The sequence below is a fragment of the Corvus cornix genome, chromosome 2 (genome assembly GCF_000738735.6).
Source record: "Corvus cornix cornix isolate S_Up_H32 chromosome 2, ASM73873v5, whole genome shotgun sequence".
Taxonomy (NCBI): Eukaryota; Metazoa; Chordata; class Aves; order Passeriformes; family Corvidae; genus Corvus; species Corvus cornix.
The window spans coordinates 43,478,850-43,502,879 of NC_046333.1; the positions used below are offsets into that span (position 1 = coordinate 43,478,850).

Below are 24,030 nucleotides of genomic sequence, written 5' to 3' on the forward strand. Positions count from 1 at the left end.
GGAGAAAATATAAAAGCAGGAGAAAAAAAAGGAATGACTTCTGCTTGAGCAGAATAAACCTGCATCTACAAACGATTAACGCTGCATAATGAAGTAGTAAAGAAGCAAAAGAGATTTCTAATAAAGGACTAATAAATCCCATTACACCATGGGGTATTTTTTCTGTTGAAGTGTATTAGAGTCTTAGTAAGGCTTTTGAATGAGACTTGGGTAGTTACAAGCAAAGTCAGCTCAAATGCTTCAAGCTTTGTTGAGATTTCTTGTCTAACAGTTTGTGTAACTTGAAAGTTGTGGTTTTACAGGTGGGAGGAGTTGCTAATGCAGGTAATGGGCTTCACACAGAGTTTGGGTAATGTTTGTGTCACCACAGGACAATAGTATCCTGTAGGCTAGGCACTGCAGGGTAATGTGCCACTCTATGGCGAAATCCCTTAGGTCGAATAGGCATGGTATTAAATGCACTAGATAAGCCTTGCTTTTATCTAACAATTCTGATTCTTTTTCTGAGGTCTCAAAATAAGTCTTCATAGGAAAGGGGTTTGATCAGAGAGGGAAATACAGAGTTTTTGTTTTGTTGTACCTAATACTGGGACTTTGTAATTCCTGTACTAACATAAAAAGTTACAAGACCTTAGAACATAAATGTTTGATATGAGAGTGAGATGATGCTGCCTTTGAAATCATGTGTTTTCACTTTTAAAAAGGAACATATCTTGCAAGGAAAAGATTCTATGTAGTGATCTCTAAATCTGTACATGGATATTTTTGTGGATTGTACATATGGTTCCAGTGGCATGGGTAAAAGTTTAGTGAACAAAACCTTGACTCACAACAGTCCCTTTGAATTTCTTTTATAAGAGACTGTCTTTTTGTACAGATTCTTACTATCTTCAAAGCTTGTGCTAGACTGGCATGCTGGAATTCATTTGTCCAGTATTTTCTTTATTACTGTAATCAGAAAAAAAAAAGCAAAAACAAAACCCCAGATGCCTTAAACCAACAATGAGTTCTGGAACAAAAGTGGTTAAACGTGAATTCTTACGAGTGAAACTAATCCTGGACAAGAAATTTCTAGTTGCCTTTTTAGAAATTTTTGTGAGTTTTAAAGAATGACTTAATTTGCTTAGCAGAAATTTGCAATCAATCTTTTCTTGCCACTGAATAAACAGATTCCACATGCGTAGCTATTTGCATATCCCAGCTAAAAATGTAATTCATTATTTTTAAGTCCATTTCGTAATAACTATTTCAGGATTAATGTTACTAACTATTCTTTAGCTCGTTCAAATGTGACCTTAGATAATCCTACCTAAAAAGATACAAAGCTATTGGGTCTGTTCTGGAATAGGGAAGAGAAGTGCCTTTCCTGAGGTCACCAAGTGAATCAGTGTAAGAGTCAGAACTAGAAATGAGAAATCTAGAGAAACAATTTTCTTCTACTGCATCTCAAGTTTCCAGCCTCAAGCAAATACTGCATTTAATATGACAAATTTTCACATTTTGCTAGGTATGAAAAGGACACAGAAACGAACAGGAATTAACAGTATAGTCTACATGCAGATTATCACTAAATCTGTAAAGATTTAAATTAGATTTAATGAAAATAGCATCCATAGCATATTTTACATGGAGCTTCAGACACTTTCATCCATAACAGGGAGAAAGCCCCTGTGCAGTAACTGTGACCTGGTCCATTTTAGTTGCTGTTCGGCATCTGCTTCTGAACTGGCTTTCACTTGACTGGGCTTTTCAGGGCTTCTCATAAACTACTGACTTCACCCTCCTGTTTTTGCTGTTCCAGGCCATTTTTGCATAATATTTTCTCTGTTTCATCTTAGGTCACTATCACACTAAATCCTCAAAAATGTGGTATATGGGATTGATATATTTTGTCCTCTGAGGGTCACCCACATAATAATATTAGTCAGTGAAGCTTCTACAGTCTGTAATGTATAATTTCTTTGATGTAGATGCAGTAACATTTTCACAAATACAATTGGACAAGTCGTTATCACAGCTCTTGATGCTTTGCAAAATTTTCTGGTAAAATGTTTAGGACTGTAGTTGATCCTGGGATATGTGTCCTGACTTAACCATACTTGCTAAAATGGAGAAATACAAATCATAACTTTTCCCTTTTTTTCAGGCGATGGGTAAGGCTCCTGTTTGGACGTGAATTCCCACTTCAGGATCTTCTGGTTGTCTGGGATGCTCTATTTGCTGACAGTATCACCCTGAATTTAGTTGACTACATTTTTGTAGCCATGTTGTTGTATATCAGAGATGCCTGTAAGTATCAGCTATCTTACAATTTTTTTTTAAAGAATGCAAACCTATTCCTTGAAAGAGAGACCTTAAACATGCTAAATTTCATTGTGACTTTCTTAACATATTGAAAATCGTTCCAAATACTAGGAGAGGAGCTATTTATTATCAGACATGGCCTGCCGTATTTATGAAACAAATTGTATCTTGGAGTTAAATGCAGGTTTGTTTTGTGAGTAGTTCTGTGTTTTCACATGGAGTTGCAGATTTTATGTGCTCTAAGTGATACAGGCAAGTATAGAGCTCCACCTTCCGACCAAGCTCACGAATTGAGTAAAGCTTCCCTGTGATACTTGAAATATTTTTATGCTGTTCCCCTGTGAGAAAGGAGAAAATGCACAAGACAATGACTCACAATTTTCGAAGAGATATCTTGAAGGAAATGCAAAGATGAGTATCAATTACTGAATATGTTTATTGTGTGCAAGAGTAGCATCTTAAAAAATTTATAATTTATTTTGTTTTGGTTCAGTACACCTGAAATTTGTGCACAGGTGAATTCTTATAATTTAGTGGTGACCAATAATATTAAGTTGGGGAAAAAAAGCAATCAAGAAAATGTTTTTAGCTTATATAATTGTAAATGGGAGGATAAAGATACATAATGATTAATTGAGGCATTTACTGCTGTCCTATCATATTCTGCAAAAAATTCTGTATGCAACTGATGCAACAAAGTATGCATTTCGCAGCAAGATGTATGGGGCTGTCTTTAAGTATATGAATTCTATAGCAAGTTATTCAGAGTTAAGTATATACCATCTGTAAGCTTTAGGTTATAACAAGGTCACACATTTGACACAATTTTGTATTCTAGGACATAGGAAGTTTTCAACATCTGTGGATCCTATTTTAGGGCCCAGTCTTGAAAATATAACGTGGTACTTTACATGTACATGTCGTTCCACTGCCTGCCTTCATGTGTTTTTTAATTACTTTTTAATAAACATGCAGAATTTAGAGCTACCTTTCGTTCCTCCCAAAGAAGTGGACATTTAATTTTGGTCAGAGATTTCAAAATTAATGCTGATGTTTCAGGATGATCTGGTTCCAGGTCATTATGTTTTGCAATCCAAATCTTGGTTATTTATACGCAGTGAACTGAAGTAATCTTAAAATTTTTGGTAGAGATATGTACTGAAGAGGTATGTAAGAAAGTTTCTTAGCATCAATATTTTATTTTGTGCCGTTGCTTACCTTTACAAAAAAAAAAAACACGTTAGAACTGGGCTTGTAAAAAGCCTCTCTCTTCCTGGGGAGGGAAAGTTGTTCTGGCTTTGTTTTCTTTTGATTTGTGGTGCAGAAATACAAGTATCAGTATGAGTTAACTAAAATGTGAGCTAAAAATATGTTCCAGGCTTTTGTATGAAATCAGTCTCCCTCTTTTCTCTGAACTTCCCAAGCTTAGTAAATAGAGTAGTAAATAGCTTTGCTGTGTAGTACGTTTGCCCGAATGAGAGGCAAAGTCATCTCGTCAGGACAGCTAATACTTCATTTTTTGACTGTTTCTATAATAAGTAACTTCTTGTTCTACAGATGGACCTAGTTAGTTACTCTAAGCATAATAGAATGGGGAAGCAAAGTAAGTCATAAATACTGTAAAGTTGAATATATTTTTCCAATATCAAACTCAAACCATAACAATTTCCACAGTTCTTGATTTCATAAAAAAGCTTTTGTTATAAATCTGTAAAAGAAAATTTTTCCGTTTTTCCTTTTTTTTTATTGCTGATAATATTTGAGCTTTGAGCAGTGTTCAAAGTTGTAGTAATTTTAAAAAGATTTTCAAGTAAAATAAGTTTATAAAAGCTTCTCTTTATTTGGTGAAAGGAAATGTAAGCTCAAAACATCCAATGGTGATAATCATCTTTAATTTAAATAAACCATCGGGAAATTTTTAGTTTAGAAACTTTGAAACAATAAGAACAATAATAAAGCTCCTAAGATATTATGTTATAAAAATGTCAAATATAAGCAATTATAATAATACAGTACTCAAAGCATTTGAAAGTTTAGAAATTGTGCTGATTCTTTTATAACAACACATTTGGGGATGGGTGAAAGTTGCTGGTTTGAGAATTGATGAAATTTTTTTTCTGTGCTGTATTATGATGTTCTCAAGGACGTGATTTTAAGAAAGTATTATTTCTGCTGTATTTCTCATTTTTATTTTAGTTCTGAAATCCTCTGTTGCTCAAACAATATATAATTCAAGGAGAAGGGAAGATTTAGATTATCAGATTACTGTATATATATTTTAGAGATTACAGATACATAATCATGTACACAGCCGTTCTGTAAACTGCTCTGTTCAGTTTTACATCTGTATCCAAGCAGATCTTTCTTTGTGGAGTGATAAGCCAAGCATAGGGTTGTGTACCAGTGTAGCTGTAAATTCTAATAAATTATTTCTTGTGTTTCTTTGGAAAAATTCTTGGAATACTTTTTTTTTTTAATCTGTCAAATCAGAAGCATGAATATTTGCTTCTGTTTCACCAGTGTGAATATGCATGCAGTTGTTGATGAAATCAGAATGGAGGGAAGGATGTGATGCAAAAATAGATTATTTTATCTACTTCCTTCCCAGAAGGACAAGAACGAACAAACCTGGAAGACCTGTTTATATTTTGCATTGTAAATTCTTGCCATTATTGCAGGAGCTAATTTTGACTGAACAGTATTAGAATAAGTGTATTTTTATCTTGTTTCCACTTGAAGATTAGGTTATGGTCATTGTTAGAATTTAGTTTTTCATCTCTAAAAGTGCTATGAATATTTTGAGAGAAATAAAGGAGCCATAGCTTCTTCTTAGGGGAACCAATTAGTTATTTTTGTTATAGTGCAAGATGTTCATTTGTCTATGTTTAACTCAATTTAGGGCCTGCTAAGGAGAACGTGGCCACATGTAAAGCAGCAGGGGGGAGTAGTCCCACCTTTCCAGGGTTACAAAGTAATCTGGATACAGGATCAGTGACATTAAATACTAAGCTTTTAAGAAATTACACGCATCAGAAAATTTGGACTTTGTTGAGGACAGTGCAGTGGATGTTCAGGTTTTCTACCACATTACTGCTGCTTGTATCCAGGGGTGGTTTTTGGGCCAACAGAGAAAGGTCAGTCTCTTCTAAAGCAGAAGGGAGAAGGCAGTTTTGATGTTCCTTTGGGCCCTGAATTACAATATTAATAAAAGGACAGTAAGATTGTCTTCTCTATGGAGAGGAGTTTCTCTCCTCCTTTCCTGAGAAATGCCAGTAGCATTCTTCTTTGGGGAAGTGAGAACTTGTGGTTCGCAATAGAAGTTGGATCCAGATGTGACTCTCACTAAGTCAATGAGAGAAGGAAAATCACAGCTGAAGACCCACCAAGCTTTTTACAAGGCAGCTGGACACACCAGCTACTGCTGAGACTGGATAAATTTGTATTTCACAGAATCTCCTTCTAGAAACTTCATCCAACAGATGATTTTTAGAAATCCTTTTAACACCAATAAGTATCTTCAGCTCTGTTTTACTGCTATTTCTCTATAATTTTTAAGAAAATTGCCACTCTGTTGCATAATATTACACATTTTGTCCTGAAGACACAAGAATCATAGAATGGTTTGATTTGGAAGAGGCCTTCAAGGATCATCTAGACCAATCCCCTGACATGGGCAGACACATATTCCACTAGACCAGGTTGCTCAAAGCCCTATCCAACCTGACCTGGCACACTTCCAGGGGCATCCACAAAATCTGTGGGCAACCTGTTCCAGTGCCTCACCACCCTCACAGTAAAGAATTTCTTCCTTATGTCCAATCTAAATCTACCCTCTTTCAGTTTAAATATATGGGGGAAACTCTGAAGATTAAAAAAAAACCCTATATTAAAGTTAGCAGGTCTTTCATTTATAGTGCTGGAATTTTTTTAACTTTCTGGATGATAAGGAGTTTTTTTGTCAGGGGTCAAGTCTGCACAATTAAAATAAATTAGTTTTTTTAATACTTAGTTTTCTCTTTATCTGTGAGACAGCAAAGAACTCTTCCAGGAAAAATAAAGGATATTTTTAAGGCATTTTACATTGCAGAATAGAACACATACTTATTTGTTCAAAAGAGAAACACATCGGTGTTACTGTCTATCATTTATAAAACTATTTAGCATTTAATATCAATATTCCCTGTTTTTATTTGCTTTGGTAAAAAGGCATCATGATCACAACTGCAGTTCAGTATCTTAAATTTGATTTACATATGAGAGTTTGATTGGGTATGTTCTGTGTGGTGCTCGTATTACACTCTGAAAGAACTCTGACGGAGGCCATTGTATTGTGTTCATTATGCCAGCATTGTGACTTCAAGAAGAAAAAGCAGGTACCTGAATATGAACAAGAAAAACAAAGGGTAGGAAAAAGAACAGGCAGAACAGATAAAGAATGAGTAGGATAAGTGAGTGCTTTACAAATGAAAGCAGATGTATGAAATTACAAGCTGTCGGATCAGCAACGGAAATGAAGATGATAAAGTGGTTCCTTACACAGATTATAATTATTCATTTTGCCCAGTCCTGCATCTTTTCCCCATAATCCTCTTGTTGAGGGAGGTAAGGTGCAGGAGGATATGAGGCTTATTAGCATGAAAGAAAAAAAGTAAACCATTTAAATTTCTCTGTCTGCAAAACCGCCCTTTATTTTGCCTTTTAGTGATTCAAAATAATTTTGTATTTGCAATATCCCTGATTAATTAAAGGTATTTCTTACTACAGCTAAAGTTCTCAGAAGAGTAAAGTTTGTTAGAAATTTATTTACAATTACTATTGTTGGAGGCTGTCTTTACTTTGCAGAGTGGAGGCATCATTAACAGGCATTGCTTTGACAGCTGTGGCAGATGGATTGCCTGGATTTAGATGGTGCAAAAGAAATGAAGTAGTTTACATAGACCTGCTTGAAAAGATGTCTTTAATAATTGCACTCATAATTAGATTGATTTGGGAAGGAAAAAAAAAATCTGAAGATGACAACAACAAGCAAAATGCCACAGAGTATGCTTACATAGATTTAGGTAAAATAAAGCAGATTAGAACAAAATTATAAACTTCAACAAAGCATGCTGAAAATTTTCTGAATAAGTGAAAAAATCTAAGCAAGTTAATGGTGTACTATATTTTTTTAGTATTTATGAAATTAAAATCTAGTCTTTTCCCTTTTTCCTGAACATTTTGTGACATTTCTGATTTAGAAGAAAACAAGTTGTTGAATAATTTTACGTATGCATAGGTATCTGAGTGTGTGTGTGTATGTAAATATGTATATAAGAACAACATAAAATATATTTCAGCAAAAAATCGTCAGACTTATGATAAAGTCATAAAAGCAAATTATCATATTTAAATTTAGATGTCTGTGGAGGAGAGTGTGAAAAGTCCATGTCCATTTTGGGGTATAGGAGTAGTTCTTCAAGCTCTGCTGACGGTATTGTCCTGAGCTCCACTGAGTGGGGCAGGATTCAGGTGCACAGCTACAGAGGTCTGAATTGAGGCATCTGAATCTGGAGCTAACGTAATGTCTGTGACATAAAGTCATAGTTTTAGAACCGTTCTTAATTAGACTGGACCAAGTGTATTCATGAAGCTTGATTATGTGTATCTAAAATACCTTTTACTCTGCTTGAGTTCTGAGAGACCATGTGGGAAAAGACAGCAAAATCTGAACTGTAACGAATTCACTGGAAAAAGTACTGTTTTGGAATAGCAAAATAAGACAGTAATATTCTCTTTCTCTCTCTCTCTTTTTTTAATTTTCATTTTAATGCTAGTGATTTCAAGTAATTATCAGACCTGTTTGGGACTTCTGATGCATTATCCACCTATTGGAGATGTTCACTCCCTTATCCTAAGAGCACTTTTTCTCCGAGATCCAAAGGTGAGATGCTCGCTCTGTTAATTCAGGAATAAATCACTGTAATAAAATTTTCTAAATGCTATGAAGTTAATAACAACCTACATTCTGGAAACTAAATGGTAGTTTCAAGTGTCTTCTTATCTGACAAAAGAGCTGAAGGAAAGAGTTGGAAACAAAGTAGAAACAAGTTCTTTTACTCTTTAAAGGATACTTTAAAGGACAGTTCGCTAAAGTTATCCTGGAGCTCTGGTAACTGCAGTTGTGCTCCTTAGAATAACTTTGCTTGGTATTCTGCACAAACTTTTAGGATAAAGTATGCTTTTCAGGGAAGCAGTGATGTTACTATATAAAACCCAGTAAGCTGTATAGAAAGCATCATGCAATTTCATCTGAAAGACCTTTTTCATGGGATTTCTGGGATTAATCACTGTTAATCCTTAAAGCACCACCCCTGCCCTATATATAATGGTTATGTGATGGTTTTAGATTAAAAACAAGAGTTTGGTGTTACAGCCTGTAAAGATTCACATGAATAAAATGTATAAATTCATGAATTTTATGTCACATATTACTAGCACACAGTTTCTGATATACTCACCTATTAAAAAAAAAGAAAACCTCTTGCTGTTTTAGAATGTCATGTGTATATATGTGGGTATAATATACAGGAGATGCCCACTGTATAGTGGATTAAGTGCTTGAGATGAAGCTGTACACAGTAATCTTTGCTTACTCAGATCTCTGGCAGAGAGCAGAATTTGTGAACTGTCTTTGTACATGTCCCATTAGTAGGTTGCCAATGTAAAGTCTGATTTCCCTCATCTTCTTGGTGCACAACATCTTTGAAAGCAAAAAAATTCATCACTTCTGCACTCTGACTACCTTCTGCTAAATTTCATTCTGTAGCAGTGTTTACACTTTTATGGATTAAGAAAAAAATTGTCTCTTTGTTTTTCTGTATCAGTTTTTTGCAGAAATCTGCATCCTTATAACTGCTTTCTTCATTCCTCTCAGGCATGAAGATTACTTTCATGATGAGAAGTAAAGTGTATCATCAGTAAAGCGCATAAGAAAGTTTCTAACGTTAGATCTCAGGAATCTTTCTTAAGATTTTGGCAGCAGTCTGTGAAATCATTTATGTACTTTCTTAGCAAAAGAAGATAGAAATATTTTTTAGAAGAAAGATACAAAGGGAGGAAAATTTTGCTCAGTTATCCATCTGAATTCAATATGTAATCTGTCATTTATTGAAGAGATATGTTGAACAATAAAGTGATTACTAATTATTCAGCTATCCTCTTGAAACATGCTAGGCAGCATACAAGATATCCCATCAGCTGAAGGGGGGCAAAAATTAACCACCAACTTCCCACAAAGAGGCTTAATCACTATTCCACTCCTTATGCTCTTGTCCCCAACAGAATTAAGTTGTCAGGAGCATAAGGCCTTGGTGTCCTATTAATTAACATTCTCAGGTGGGCCTTGAATACCTTTCAGAAAAATACTGGTTGTAATTCTACCATGTCTTTCATTTAGTTCTCCCTTTGCTCTGGTGAATTAGTACTTGAAACTCTGATGCAAAGAGTGGTAGTTGCTTTGTCAATTTAAATATGATAAAATGCAATTGTTTCTCATTTCTGAGCTGTACTTTTCTGCTTGGGAAATACTCTGAAGGTTGAGAAGCTCTGATTTCCAGAGAATGAAGAGCCTAAGGGACTTGCAGCCACCTCTCATTTTACACTGGGTCTTTGTGTTGAGGCTTCGTAAACAGATCAAGACTTCTTGCAGTAAGGAATACCTGTTCTAAAGGATCCTTCTAAAACTAACAAATAGCTCCAGGTCTGAGAAAGAAATGTATTTTCAAGGCTATGACTTGAGTCCTGTTTGAACCTGTTTCATACCTTTTCCTAGATATGACTTCTAAGTTTCACTTATGTGTCTGTAAGCATATGTTTGTTCAGTCCCTTTTTTCCATATATCTGAAATAGAAGTCTTGGTGTTTTGTAAGACCTATGCTCAAACATTTCCAAGTCTGTCAACATTTTTCATTAAATAGAATGAAAGGGAAGACTCAACAAGGCATCATGGGTGCTGTAGGAGTCTAAAGTCAGTGCACAGATTATATATCAGAATAAGTGGGAAAATTATGTTGTTGTTGTTTTTTTCTTTTTGCTAGATGCATAGAAATAATTCAGTTTGCCCTTATTCCCTGTGCAGATAAAAGGAGATGGGAAGAAATGACAAAGAGAGTTTAGTCTGTGGTGTAACTTTTAAGTGGTGATTAACAAATTCAGTGCTTAATTATTTTTCTTCCTTCTTTGATGTTTTCCTGTGCATTTCTCCATCACAAGCTTCTGGTTTCTAATAGGAAATTACATCTGGTGCAGTGCAATTTTGTCTCTCCTTATCCAGGGCTGAGTTGCTCTGCATGGCATTTCTTCCAAGATTTCACTTGGGTTTTACTATGTGAAATCAGGGAACTCTTCTCTGGGAGACTATGGCATGCTCCAGTGGCTTATTTCATTATTTGTTGAACATACCAAGAAAGTTTAGTGTTGTTCCAAATATCTGAGAGACGCTTGCTCTCTGCTCCTTGGAGCTTTAAATCTCAGCTGGACAAGAAATGCAGTTTAGAAGTCACGTCCAGGAACAAACAGGTATCTACCTCTTGCAGGTTTTCTAATACGTATTGTCTTTCATATTATTTTTGCAGCTAGGAAAATACCAAGTCATCTTACAGAGGGGAGGTTGTGGGGTATTTGGACTAAGAAAGGTTGGGGGTAGGTGCATAAAACTGAAAGGTTCTTAAGGAACAATCTTGTCATAAATGGTGGAGTTGTTAAGATGGACCTGATACAGCTTTTCCATCTGTAACTTCCAGTTCTGGAGATAACCTGGGTTTGTACATCTAAAAACATCTATTATTTTTTCTGTTTCCTTGTCTTGTAGTCTATCAGGAGAGCTAAACTTTGGCTTGATGAACCTGTCACGTTTTGTTTGCTTCTTTTCACTGCAGTCATCACCAGGGAACTACCTAAATGTCAGAAGAAAGCTGTACTTAAAAGATGGGTGGCATATTTTTCTTAAAGATGGACAAATAAAATTTCCTGACCTTTTGTGGAATCAAACCTTACCAGAAGCCTTAGCATTATCCAGTATTAACACTAATATGAAAAGTAATTAGTACTTGCCATTAACCTAATGCTTGCAGCAGCTCTCCTGTTCACTTTGAGAACCCCAGTTGTCAGCTGAGATGAGAGAACATTTTAGATACCACATCTCTGATATTTTTCAGTGCCACAGAAGAGAAATACACATCTCTGTAATAGCTGAAAACAAGTTAATGCACCTGTGTCTGAGAGGGGGCCTGAGAGATACTAATTTTACAGGCAGGAGTATGGATCAATGCAGAATAATTGAATTTCAGCCTTTTCTGCATTTGGCTAGCTCCACTTCTTAGGAAAATGTGGAATGAAAAGCTCAAATCAGTGTTGTTGTCTTTGCATAGGCTGATAAAGTTAACCTGCTTAGCAGAGCATTTGTTTCACATTTCCAATCTTTGAACAGATAATTGCCTCAATTATTTATATTAAAGTAACTTCTATGCACTTACAGTCCTTCTGAATGTAACAGTAGAGCTTCTTATGGAAGAATGGGCTATTAAAATTGTGTATATGTAAAAGGAAAAAATAAGGGAAGGTTCTTTTATGTATATCCAAAAACATTTACTGAAGGTGTGTGTCTGCATATTTAATACACCATGAGTGGCTCATTTTCTTCAGTTTTTTTCCTTATCAAAACCATTGAGCACTGTTAATTTTCAAAGCAAAGGCAGCAAAATTAAGAAGTAGAGATATGGAGATAGGGCATTGAAAAAATATAAAGTGATTAAAAAACATAGTTCTAACTAGAGTTGTTCAAATAAAAAAAAAAAATTAAAAAACCCAATTAGAAACAAAAGTCATAGAAAATGTGAACATATTGTGTTCCTTAAATAACCAGATGTTCTTTCCTTCCTGAAGGCAGCCAGGGCTAGGAATAAAAGGTTTAAAACTATTGTTTTAAGTTAACTGTGAATTTTGAAAATCTGTTTTCACCCTTTAGCAAATAAAATTCTAATACAGCAACATAAGCAAAGTAATTTTCATCTTTGGGTGTTCCTATTTGTATGTTGTTCTATGTTGAAGTGTTAACCTTATCACAATGACTTATTAGAAAGCTAAAGCACTACATAGAATATTACAGTTTTGCATTGCATACTAAGAACCTGACAACTATCCTTTGTCTGAAAGCTTACTGTATTTATTCTTCATTTTTCTGTAAAATAAGTTTGCTTTCAGATATTTTAACATGGTGAGTTGCCCCATTCATTGAGCAAGCTAGTTAGGAGCTTAATTCAGTGGAGACATCTTTTATCATGAGCTATCAGCTAAAAAAAAAAGAAAAAAAGAATGTGCTTGGTTGATGGAAATTAATTTGTTACTTATGCTAATAATATTCTAGTTACTGCTGCTTATATTTACTCAACATTGTATTTTAGCTATCTGCTGACATTGAAAGTGGCTATATAAATATTAAATTCTAACTAAATCCATGGAGAAGCATACATGACATTTCAAAGAAGTTGTATTAGTTCGTCATGACTGAAATTACAGGTACTGCCAGAAAACTTAAGCAATAAAATATGGTCGTGATCACTCATATAACAAATAGTTGGAAAAATCTGCATTCTAGCTTTTAACACTATTCACTATCTGAGCAATGGGTGACAAGGGGAAAACACATTGCTGAAATTTTGAACCAAACTCTTTGTACATTTATTTTCAGCTGAATTTTCTTCTTAAGTAGCTGCCACCGTCTCAGAGTTTTCTCCAAGCTGGTTTCATGTGCCTGAAAGGCTGTTGAGTTTCACTTTCTTCTTCTTCAGATAAATTCTTTTCTATACACTCATTAACTGAGGTGCTGCTGCAGAGCTGCAACTGTCCTTTGAACACTGCCGTTATGTCAGTATTGTTGTTTTGCCGTTTGTGGCAGGAGAAAAGCAGGTTTGGGGTTGTTTTGTTTGTTTGTTAGCATTGTGTGTGCAATCTGGCTTTAATTACCTCTCTTTAATGACCAGATTGCAGCCAATCAGAAGTTGGGATCTGGCGCTGCTCCGGCATTAGCAGCTCATTAATTTGTACCTCCATGCAGAGGTACTGCTGGGGTGCGGGTCCACTTCGTTACAGGGGTACCAGCAAGGGGGAGGGGGACTCTGAACAAACACTTTTAGTTTTGATCATGAAGAATCTGACTGATATTTCAGGAGCAATAATACACTGGGGGGGTTAGGTGCATGAAAAGTAAGTTATCAGGAAGCTGGGATAATGGATATCCTAGTGCAGTATGAGCTGCCTGTACTTTAAGTAAGGAGAATTGCCTGACTGAGTAAGGTCACCTGTACTTTAAAGGAGAGTTACCTTTACATGAGATATGATTGATAAAGGAAATGAGGTTTTCCAGAAAAGCTGATTACACATCTCTTCATCTGGGAGAAAAGGACTTAGGAGAAACAAAAAAGAAATGCGTATACTTTCAGTGATTCACAGAGAACTTCCATTTGCCTTATTCTGAAAGTTTAAGATCTTGCATGTTCAATGCAAGGTAGATAGATTTTTATGGACAAAAATGTGGCACCATTCTCAACTCGACCTCTGCTTTTACAATCACATTCAATTCCTTGTAGTGAACTCAAGCATTTTGATGTTCTAACATTCCCATTTGCAAATAAAGTTAGATGTAATCTAAACACCTCACTTAAAATAAATCAACATTTTTGCTCTAACTGCATGCAAAGCTTTCTAATGTGGACCATGATACTAACTTATTCTTTGTTTATGTTCATGTTCTTAAAATTAGAAACTTACATTTTCCAATGAAATAGTCTATGCTTTGTTTTAAGAATTATTGATTTAAAAATTCAGTTATTGTGTTTCATTAATAGAATAAGGTATGACAGGCGGCTAAGAGTTTAATGATAAATTACTTGGAATAACCATGTTGCCATAGTACCACATAAAAATAGTAAGTGTACCATGAATTAAAAATCTGCTTCATTTTTGTACATTTGTTTCAACACCTTCTTTCCCAGTGCACCTATACATTTTAAAATGCAAAAAGGCTACATGGTCAATACTTGTGATACAACAGCTTTCTTATCTCTCTCAAAGTTCATTGCAATCTCTTCACTGGTAGATTAACCACATAATCAACCCACCATAAAATAGTCATCTTCAATATATCCTGGATGTCACAAGCAATATTTTCAGGAGAAAAACTTGGAAAGTGGTTGATTAGTCATCTATTCAAGACTTTACAAATGAGAAACCTTTCAAAGTCCTTCTCATTCTGCAGCACCATATGCAACACAGTAGTCATCACTCAAGGGAGAAAGCTGATCTCTTGGATTGCCAGTGGCAATGCAGTTCCCAAGTGTTGCTCTCTCCTTAGTGTTGCACATACAGGCCAGCAATGTGGGTAACACCTCACAAATACTGTATCCAAACAAGTTAAACAACCATTACATTTAAATTAATAGGAATATGGTAAGAAATAATATGGAATAAAGCAAAGCTTCCAGAACAGTGACACCTTGCATAGTTAAAGCCATGCCACAGGTAAGATGGTGCAGAAGCAAAGGATGTGTCCCAGTTCTGCGTGGGGCTGAGCAAAATGGGGCTGCAGTCCCCTGCTGGCAGCGAGAGCAGAGCCCAGCCAAGTAACCTCGTTGTTCTCATTGCCCATCTTGGGTGGCCCAGCAGGAAGGAGTGGAGGTGTGCCTGCTGATTTCTGGGAGGATGGGGAGGTGCAGAGTCTTTCAGAGGAAATGGCTAAAGGTGAGTTAGGAACTAGTGTTTCTACTTCTGGCTAACATTTGCAAGTCTCCAAGACAATGGGCAAGAAAGTTCTCTTTGGAAGACGGAATTTTTAAACTGTTCCTTCTATTTGAGCAAGTTGACATCCTCAGTAGCAAAGTAAAAGCAATTCTGATTGTACTTGCTGCTAAAGCAAGAAGATTAAGCATTTTAAGCTCTTAATTACTTTAGCTACCAATAAAACTTATTGCTTGTGAATTTCTTGGGGCTGTTTCTTTCAATTGATAGGTTTACTTCTGTTTAAAAAGTCATCTAAAGCTACTGACCCTCTCCTAAAAAAAGTAATAATGTTATTTATAAAATTACACTAGTAAAATGTATTTAACAGTGTTAGAGTGAGGTGATTATGGTTCTTATGTGCAACCTGACAATTCAGTTAATCATTTCTAGTTTGCAAGGTAGTTTATCAAAAGGAAGCACTTAAAACACTTAAAGCACTTTGATTCTACCTAATCAAAAGTTCTCCATATCATAATTTATTTACTAAAATCTGCAAAGCACAAACTGTGAGTTCTATAAAAATGGATTCTAAACTTTTCAATAGTATATGAAAGATTAGCTACTATATCATATCCAATCTATTATGGTGGAATTTGAGTTCAGACTCTTCTGATATAAATGTATATATACTGCTTGTGTGCCTACATATTTTATAGTAAATACTAGTGTATCAGTTGTAATGAAGGCTATTGAGTAAATTTGTATTGGGAAGTGCTTCTCTGAAAGAGCAAAATACTGTCAAGATAGAACTGGGAATGGTATGTTTTATCCTTTGCTGTCCATTTTTATGGAAAATTAGGTTTGGAGATGTTGTTTCTTTGTCCTTTGTCTTTTTAAGGAGCAGTAGTGATCAAAATGGCTCTGCAGGATAATTCCTCACTATTGGAATCCTAAATGAAAGGAGTTGCTTGTCCCGCAGCACCAGGACCTTAGCTTCTCTCTGTGATTCACAGGAAAAGACTTGGATGTCGTATTCCTTTTGGTGTGGTGTGTGCATGGGGCTCTGTGAAGGAGCTTTTTTCACTCCCCTGGGGACCTTTTTCAAGTGGTTTTCCGTAGCACACTACACACAGAACATGAATTATTCTCTTTCTTCGCCACGTAGCAGAAATAACCAAATAGCACCTTAAAATGTTCTTGTTTTTCCCTGATATGTGAGATTTGTGTGCAAGCATGTATCTGGAAAAGATATAATGCTGTAAGGGTGCTTACAAGGGTTGTGTATAAGCTTCGGATAACTGCATTACTCACAAAGCCATCAGTGAGTTATGCAGGTTGTCCAAAACGAGTGCCAATAAAACCATAATGTGGTAGCTTTTCTGTACATAAAGATGTCATATTTTAAATCTCATAATTTGGAGCATTCCAGGGTTTAAAGCGAGGCTTGCTGTGTGTTCCCTTCAAAAGCCTGGAGCTTTCCTCCACAATGTTGTAAAACTCCTGTTCCTAACTGCACAAGGCTGCAAGATGCCAGAGCATAAATCTGTCACAGGGTAGAGCTGAACACTGTCAGATTTATACCTTACTATTTAGTTAATTTACTTCTTAAAACCAAGGGTTCAGCTGAAAAATAGGCAACTAAATTAAGAGGCAGATTTAAAAGGTACTTAAGCGATTCTGTTGATGCAAGATGGGGATTTTACACAGGTTATGAACTTGAACGTTGGCAGGTCGGAGTCTTTTTGTCTGGAATATCAATAAAAGCTGATTTGGTAGGATTTGATCTACCTGTTAAAATGCAGTATGCTGTAATGCTATAAATGAAAATAAAAAAAGGCTTCCCAAGCAGTTAGGACAAGAAGCCAAAATACACAACTAGAAATTTCTTTCAGTCAAGTCACTGAAGCATTTTTAAATCTCACTTGTCATTTTTTTTCAGTTCTTCATCTCTTGTCATAGAATGCCCATGCGAGAGAAAGCATGTGTGTATGAAGTTAAAAACAGACCATAACGCACAGTATTTAAAATATCTTCCTGGTGTCTGAAATTTCTAGTTGCCAGGGGAATGGAGGGTTGTCACGTAACAAAACTGGAGATAATTTATTATAAGCCTAATCAGAGTTCAGGGGTGTCTTCCATTCTTGACCCCATTAACTGAATTTTATTTCCTTTTCAGTTTTTTCTGAGTAATTTTCTTGCTTAGGAAAAAAAAAAACCAAACTCTTACTTTTCTTTAGAAACAATTAAATATGACAATTCTTCATGCTGTTATTGCATTGTAAATAACAAGGTCCATGACTGAGACCCTAAGCATCTTCTGAAAAATGTAAACAGGAAGCATTATTCCCAGTTTAAGGATTATGGCATTCCTTTGCCAACACCAATATTAGTGCATGGATCTCCTGACTCCTGTGATTAAAGGAAGTTCTTTATTAGTTCTGTGCAGTGTACACTTCATGTGCTGCTTTCATACACAGAATTGATATACTATCAATCTATGTTTTAGATGGTATTTTGCTCTTGGCCTTGAACCACTTTTGAACTGGCAATAGTACCTTATGTCATCTAATGTCTTGCTGGGTTTTTTTCATTCTAATAACTCAGTGGTTCATAGGCGTATAAAATATCTTTTGTGCTCCAGCAGGTTGCTTGTTCTACAGAAGGTATAATAAGGGAAGAGGAGAATTAGCAGGTGAAAAGAAAGGGTTTTTGTTTGAGGAATGGTGTTTGCTTTGGGTGCTTTGGAGTTTGGGGTGGGTTGGTTGTTTAGTATACAAAATACTGTGATATGTTTCTGTAATGTTAAGCCTTTGATTATACTGTGTAAGTCAGTTCATGTGGGGTGGAGACAGCTGCTTAAATATCTGACAAAAGAATAAAAAGAGGAAAGATGAAGTTCAGTATTTAATAATTATTTAATAATTATTAGGGAATAATTATTAAATACTTCATATTAATTATTAGTGCCCAGTAGAAAAGCTGCTTCTGAACTGAACAAACTTATGCACATCTCAGCTGCTATATATCAGCTCTGTTCCCAGTCCAAATTTTTTCTATGTTCATGTCATCTTTATTGAAGAAAGAAGCAAAGATGATCTAGCAGGAAAAGGTAAACCTTTCCTGATTTCTCAGTCCTATTTGAATTTAGAGTCACGTGACTGTCCAACTTTCATTAGAAACAAATGAAAGGGAAAAAATAGAATTTTAATACAAAAATGTCTTAGGCAGTACAAGAATTATGAAGAAATCAAATATTACCATGTCAGCTGAAGAGGGGAAAAAGGAGAAAATTGGCTTCCTAAAAATAATTGTTCAAATAAGTTGGACAATGTTGCATCATGATCCTTCTTTTCTTTTTACATATGTTTGCTTCAGTCTGGTTTTTGGTTTAGGCTTAAAATATTAGTATTTTAGGGGGGAAAAAGATAAATGTTTGGCAGCATTTGTTTAATATATTGGAAAAAATTAGTTTTAAAAAATTCCATTGGGCACTAGTGAGATGATTATTTTGGAAAGCCTACTGTGCCTGGATTTAGAATTCACTGCTGCTGTTTTGTTTGGTTTTTCTCTGTTGCATTGAGGTTATCTAGTTTTGGATACAATCTATTAAGTGGAATATTTTTTTAGTAGCTGAGGTTTTCCCACCTGCCTACCCCAAAACACCTGCAACATATGTTTGTGTAACCCTGCAATGCTTTGTGGTTTGGGCCGTGAGAAATTCCCCCAGAGCTTTTTGCTTATAAACAGCTGAGCGATTCATTTCTCTAATGACAAGTGCTTTTCCCTTGGCATTGAGGCAATAGCATGTTTGCTAAAATAAGTCTCATTTTCTGTTAGATATATTGAAAATCTTTTTTCATTCTTGTCTTTTATTCTGAACCTTCAGATTTTGTGCAAAATTGTATTTGATTTTTCCCCTTGTTAATAAAACTAAAAAGGGAGAAAATAATATACCTCAACAAAGAAGAGTGTTCTGGAGATTCCTCCACTTGCACCTGCATGTAAACTTTCAAACATGCTGTGTATTTAGAAGGTGAATCAGGTTCATTGTAGAACAGCCTGTGACTCTGTCACGCACAAACGTGCTTTGCTATATCCTGTCTATTCCGGGGGTAATGTGATGCAATGTGTCTCCAGAGGCTAGGGAGGAAAAGGGGTTTATCTGGGAATTTGAGCATAATGGAGCATGATCCTTAGCTGATGGGAGTTGCTTTTCAGCAGTTTGTGCAGGTAGGGAATCTGCTGCATTCAGTGTGATTCTGACCACAGCATCAATCCCCCACCTCGCAAAAGTGCAGCTGTGGGTGTAACTTACCTTGGCCCCATATCCCTGGAAGAGGATAAAGGCAAATAGAAAGTTCCCAAGAACCTCCTGGCAGCCATGGGAATTGGAGTGAGTCAGTCTGATGGTGGCTGAGAATAGACAGGAGGACAGGGAGAGGACTTCATCAGGCAAATGAGCCAGGGATGGGGCGGGCAGGCGGGGGGATCTTTTAGGCAAGGAAAGGCTCAGAGGCAGGAATGCCTCAGAGATACCTGAAACATTTTCAGGCTTTTTTTCCCTTTGGACTGTGGCTAATACATTTTGAAGAAACAAAGTCCAATATCACATCAATTTCTGTGTGTTTCTATATCTGAATTTCATACACTGTCCTTTTAAAAGCATAAGCTGGGCATTTTCTACCCGTTGAAACTATGTTCGCTCTAGATAGACATTAAGATTAGAAGAATTATAAATCCAGCAGACCTCTCCCACAAAATGGGTGTGGGAAAGGGGGGTCTAGTGTTGACATAGACAGCTTTTCTCTCTGATTTCTGCTCTGTTTCTTTACAAGGGGAAAATCATATACGTGTTAATCTCTATAATGCCCTCACACAATTTCTTGGAGGGATTCAGCAAACTGTAAATTTGAAGGATTGATTTCACTGTCATTTTAACATTATACTTTTACAAGAAAAAAATTTACCTAAGTTCATAGCAAAATAATGTACATAAATTGAAAAAGAAAAGGAATAACTTTATTTATTTAAGTAAAATAAAGTAAGTATGAAAAATACAAGTTGGATCATTCTAAATGGCACTGTGTAGGAAAAACCTGGTTGCTGTGAATATTTTAAGCAACAGAGGTATGTTTTTTGTAAATAAATTGCTTAGCCTTTAGTTCTAATACATGGATTGTAATTTAGGGGACAGCTCAAATTGAATGCTTAGAGAGGGGAATTAGTTTAAAATTCTTAAGGAAGAAACATTGTAATTATGTAGGTTTTCTGTTCTGCTTTTTACATTTAACTTACTGAAATGGTTGAAAAGAATACAAAATTTAAAGGACAACCACAGTAACATAAAGATCATAATCTTCAAAATAATGTGTTTTTACTGTCTGAATTTCAGTTCTCAGAAGTATTTACATTTTCTGCTACTTCACAGATACTTGTCTGCTAACATATATGCGAGGTTAGGTTTTTTTAAATATTGAAATTTTTTGAGAGGATCTCTCAGTGATGCTACAAAAGAAGTTGCAGTAGTAACCCTTGGTATTTATTATATTGCATTTCTAATGTTTTTTCAGAGAGCTCTTTTTTCACTGCATGTAATAGTACTTTAAACTGCTTCTTCCTTTGATACCTTTAAACCTCATAGGAATTTAAATAGGCCCCTGTGAAAGTAATGCTTGAGCCTCATTCATATGTTCGAGTTAGATGTTATTCCTATTAATGGCTTTAAGTGCTTAGATAGCAGATCAGCCTTTCGTGTCTTCAATTGCTTGTCATTTCTGCATAAATATGTTTCAAGATACTGTTCCACATGATCTTTTCCTCTTGTTTTGGTTTTGAGTTTTTATTTAATTCAGAAGCAATGTGTAATAATCTTTTTTATTTATTGGGTGTTGGAAAAGAAACTTCAATGTTTTTGCTAACTTTCAATATATACTGAGTTATTGGAAGCAAATTGCAAAGCTGGCTAGCAAATACATGGTAACGTGTATTTTGCGAAAAGTTGTCTTTTGGGTTAGAAGTGCCCATTATTTTAGCCATCTCTTACCCTTCAACCTTACACTTCAAGACGTGTAAAGAAAGAAGTTACTTAATTCATAGGAGAAAAGTTACACTGTTTGATTACTCGTGTAGAAGTCGCAGCACCATCAGTTATCCTCATCACGTCAGTTTGGATTTGATTATCATAGAAATGTATTGAATTACCAAACTAGAGCAATAGTAACTAAAGCTGATTCATTGTTATTGCTGTCAGTTGATGAGGACTGACTTTCAAGCTCTATGAATAGGTAGAGTTATTGAAACATTGTTTTTATAACAGGAGATGAAAAATGTAGAACGACCATTACAGTATGGGTGGTAGGATAGATGAGAATTTTTTTAATGCTTGTCTAATAGCTTTTAGTCGCTTCATTTTTTAATGAACATTACAAACAGCATATACGTTTAAAATGTTTATTGTGTTTCCAAAGAAAGAAAATGAGACATTTCATACAAGATTAAGTCTAACTGCAGGAAACAATCTGGAAATTCCCACCCTTAAATATGCTTCCAGAAATCATCCTGGCCTTTGGTATCTACCAATTCTATAAATTTTCTTTTCTCCTTTTGTGCTCATGCAGTGTTTTGGTCTTTAAAATTCAAGTCCTGTATCCTCCTCCAAAAACAAGGTTTTCAAGAAAGGAGGGCTATCTGCATGCGGAAAATGAGATGGTACGACTGTGGATACTCCAGTCTGTAATGAAATCTGGAGAGTAAATACACAACATGTGAAACTGAAACAGCTGAAGACTGACTGTGTCAAAAATATAATGTACTCTCACCTGTGAACAACTGTTTTGCAAAGGTCAATGTATAGTTCACTAAAACTGTACTGACTACTAGCAGGACTTAAGAAGGCAGATCAGAATATAAGGCAACAGCCAATAAATGATTAAACCTTAATACTTAGAAAGTATTTACATCTTTTATACAATATATCTGATCATTATGCAGAAATTTACAATTTTGTTTTCTCTTACACTAGAAATTATTTAAGCCATTTCTCATTTATATGTATTTTTTTTAAAAAAAAAAGCTCCTGTGCACCGCTCTGTTATTTTGTCTCCATCTGCATGAAAATTTTTTTATTTAAAAATATTTACTTGCCCCTCCAAATAGTGTCCGTCAGGATGCATGCATTCAATCAAGATACTTTATGCATATACTAGAGTCTATGCTTAATGTTCAATGTATTCTTAGATCCCAAAAGGATCATTTCAGAACTACTGAAGGCAGCATGATTCTGTGAAAGAGTTTCATTGTGTCAGAAGTGGAGAATAGCAAGTGGATTCTGGTTTCAATATTAATTATATACTCTTTATTATAGGGCAACAGTTCTTTATTCATGGCCTCAGTTTTGAGCAGGGTGAAATTTGGAGAGCAAAAATAGGCTCCGTATGCCATCTAGTGGGAGTGCTCAGGTTGTCTCACTAAAATTAATTCTTCACTTAACAGAGACAGTGCTAGTGATGTATTAAGTTCAAAATGTTTGCTGTCGTTTCTCCAGACTATTACCATTTTCTTTAAAAGCATAGCACTTTAGCTTGGGGGTGGTAAAATTCTATGCCTGACCTGCAGGAAGAAATCGGATTGGTATCTGTTCTTGTCCAAGAATTATTGATTTAATTAGGAATATTACCACTACAGCAAACAGCCTCATCACTGCGTGGAAGAGTACTGATTTCTGTGAGCATGGAATGGACTTACAGGTAGAATTTGGTATTATGTTAAGTATTTTAAGTCTTCACTTTAACGTAAACGACATTACTGCCTTGAGAAACCAAGATCCCAGGAAAATAAATTGTTCTGTAAGTTTCTAATCCTCATTATTGAACGTATTTCATGTCTCTGCTTAAAATCTCCCAGAAAATTACAATGAGGTATTTTTTTATTTTTTAGCGAAATCCAAGACCAGTGACTCACCAGTTCCAACAAAATTTAGATTATTACAAAGCACGCGGAGCAGACTTGATGAACAAAACCCGGTAAGCTATTTCTAAATATGTGTTCACCAAACTAAGACCTTACATAAACAAAATGTTTCAGAAGTCACGTTTATTCTAAACATGAATTACATAAGCCTTATTAGAAGTACATGTGTTTATTTCATGACATTTATTTCAAATCTGTCCCTTGACTATTATTGCATGAAAAAATTGAAGTTTTTACACATAGTGTTGCAGTCACTTGCAGCATCTTTTTAAGGAAGGCTAAGGGCACTTTTACACAATGATGTGTCCTAAAAGCAGTGGGTAAAACATTTCCAATGTGAGTTCTGTAGCTGAACTAATTCTGATAATGCACCTGGAGTATGTGTACCAGAAGCTGTCTAAGTTAAGTTGAATTAATGTAAATCCAGTTTGAAGTAATTTTTACAAAACTTTTCCTCCCTTCTTTTAGAAGTGGTTTGTATCAATAATGCCAATATTCCTCATCAAGGCTGTATTATCTGGGTGGCCACAAGGTGAGTGCTGATGCCTGGTGGCTCCTGGTGGCTGCAGGGCAAGCCAGCACAAGAGATAATGCTTCAATTGACACAGTTACAGGCAGTTTCTTGGGTTGCACATGGCCCCAGCCATACCCTCTGCCTGCTGATTCATTAGAACTTGCTGGCTTTTGGACCTTTGCATCTCTGTCACATTCTGTTGAAATCAGCTACATTAAAAGCCAACTAAAATTAAAATGGAGTAGTTTCAAAAGCTTTTAAAAATGGACAAAGAGGCAGAAATTAAAGCTAAGTACAGTGACTGCAGAAGCATCTCTTTCTTTATAAATCAGGCTTTAAAGTTGAGGACAGGTGTCAAAATTACTGCATTCTATTGCATTTTCTTAATGTTTTTACTTACTCTTTTGAAAAATTATCTCAAATGTTGCCTAACTGGAGAAATAAGTTGTTTGAAGTTTCAAAAAGAAAGATTTCAAGGATTTTGAAAAAAC

General features: G+C 35.5%; 1 protein-coding gene across 9 annotated transcripts in view; it reads left to right on the top strand.

The window, feature by feature from the left end:
- TBC1D5 (TBC1 domain family member 5) overlaps nucleotides 1-24,030 on the top strand; it is a 318,486-nt gene that overhangs the window by 235,560 nt on the left and 58,896 nt on the right. For all 9 annotated transcript variants that reach the window (XM_039571945.1, XM_039571951.1, XM_039571935.1 and 6 more), the window contains 3 exons: nucleotides 2,147-2,289; nucleotides 8,118-8,224; nucleotides 22,993-23,078. In XM_039571945.1, coding sequence (XP_039427879.1) covers nucleotides 2,147-2,289; nucleotides 8,118-8,224; nucleotides 22,993-23,078 — 336 coding nt within the window. The remainder of the gene's footprint in view (nucleotides 1-2,146; nucleotides 2,290-8,117; nucleotides 8,225-22,992; nucleotides 23,079-24,030) is intronic.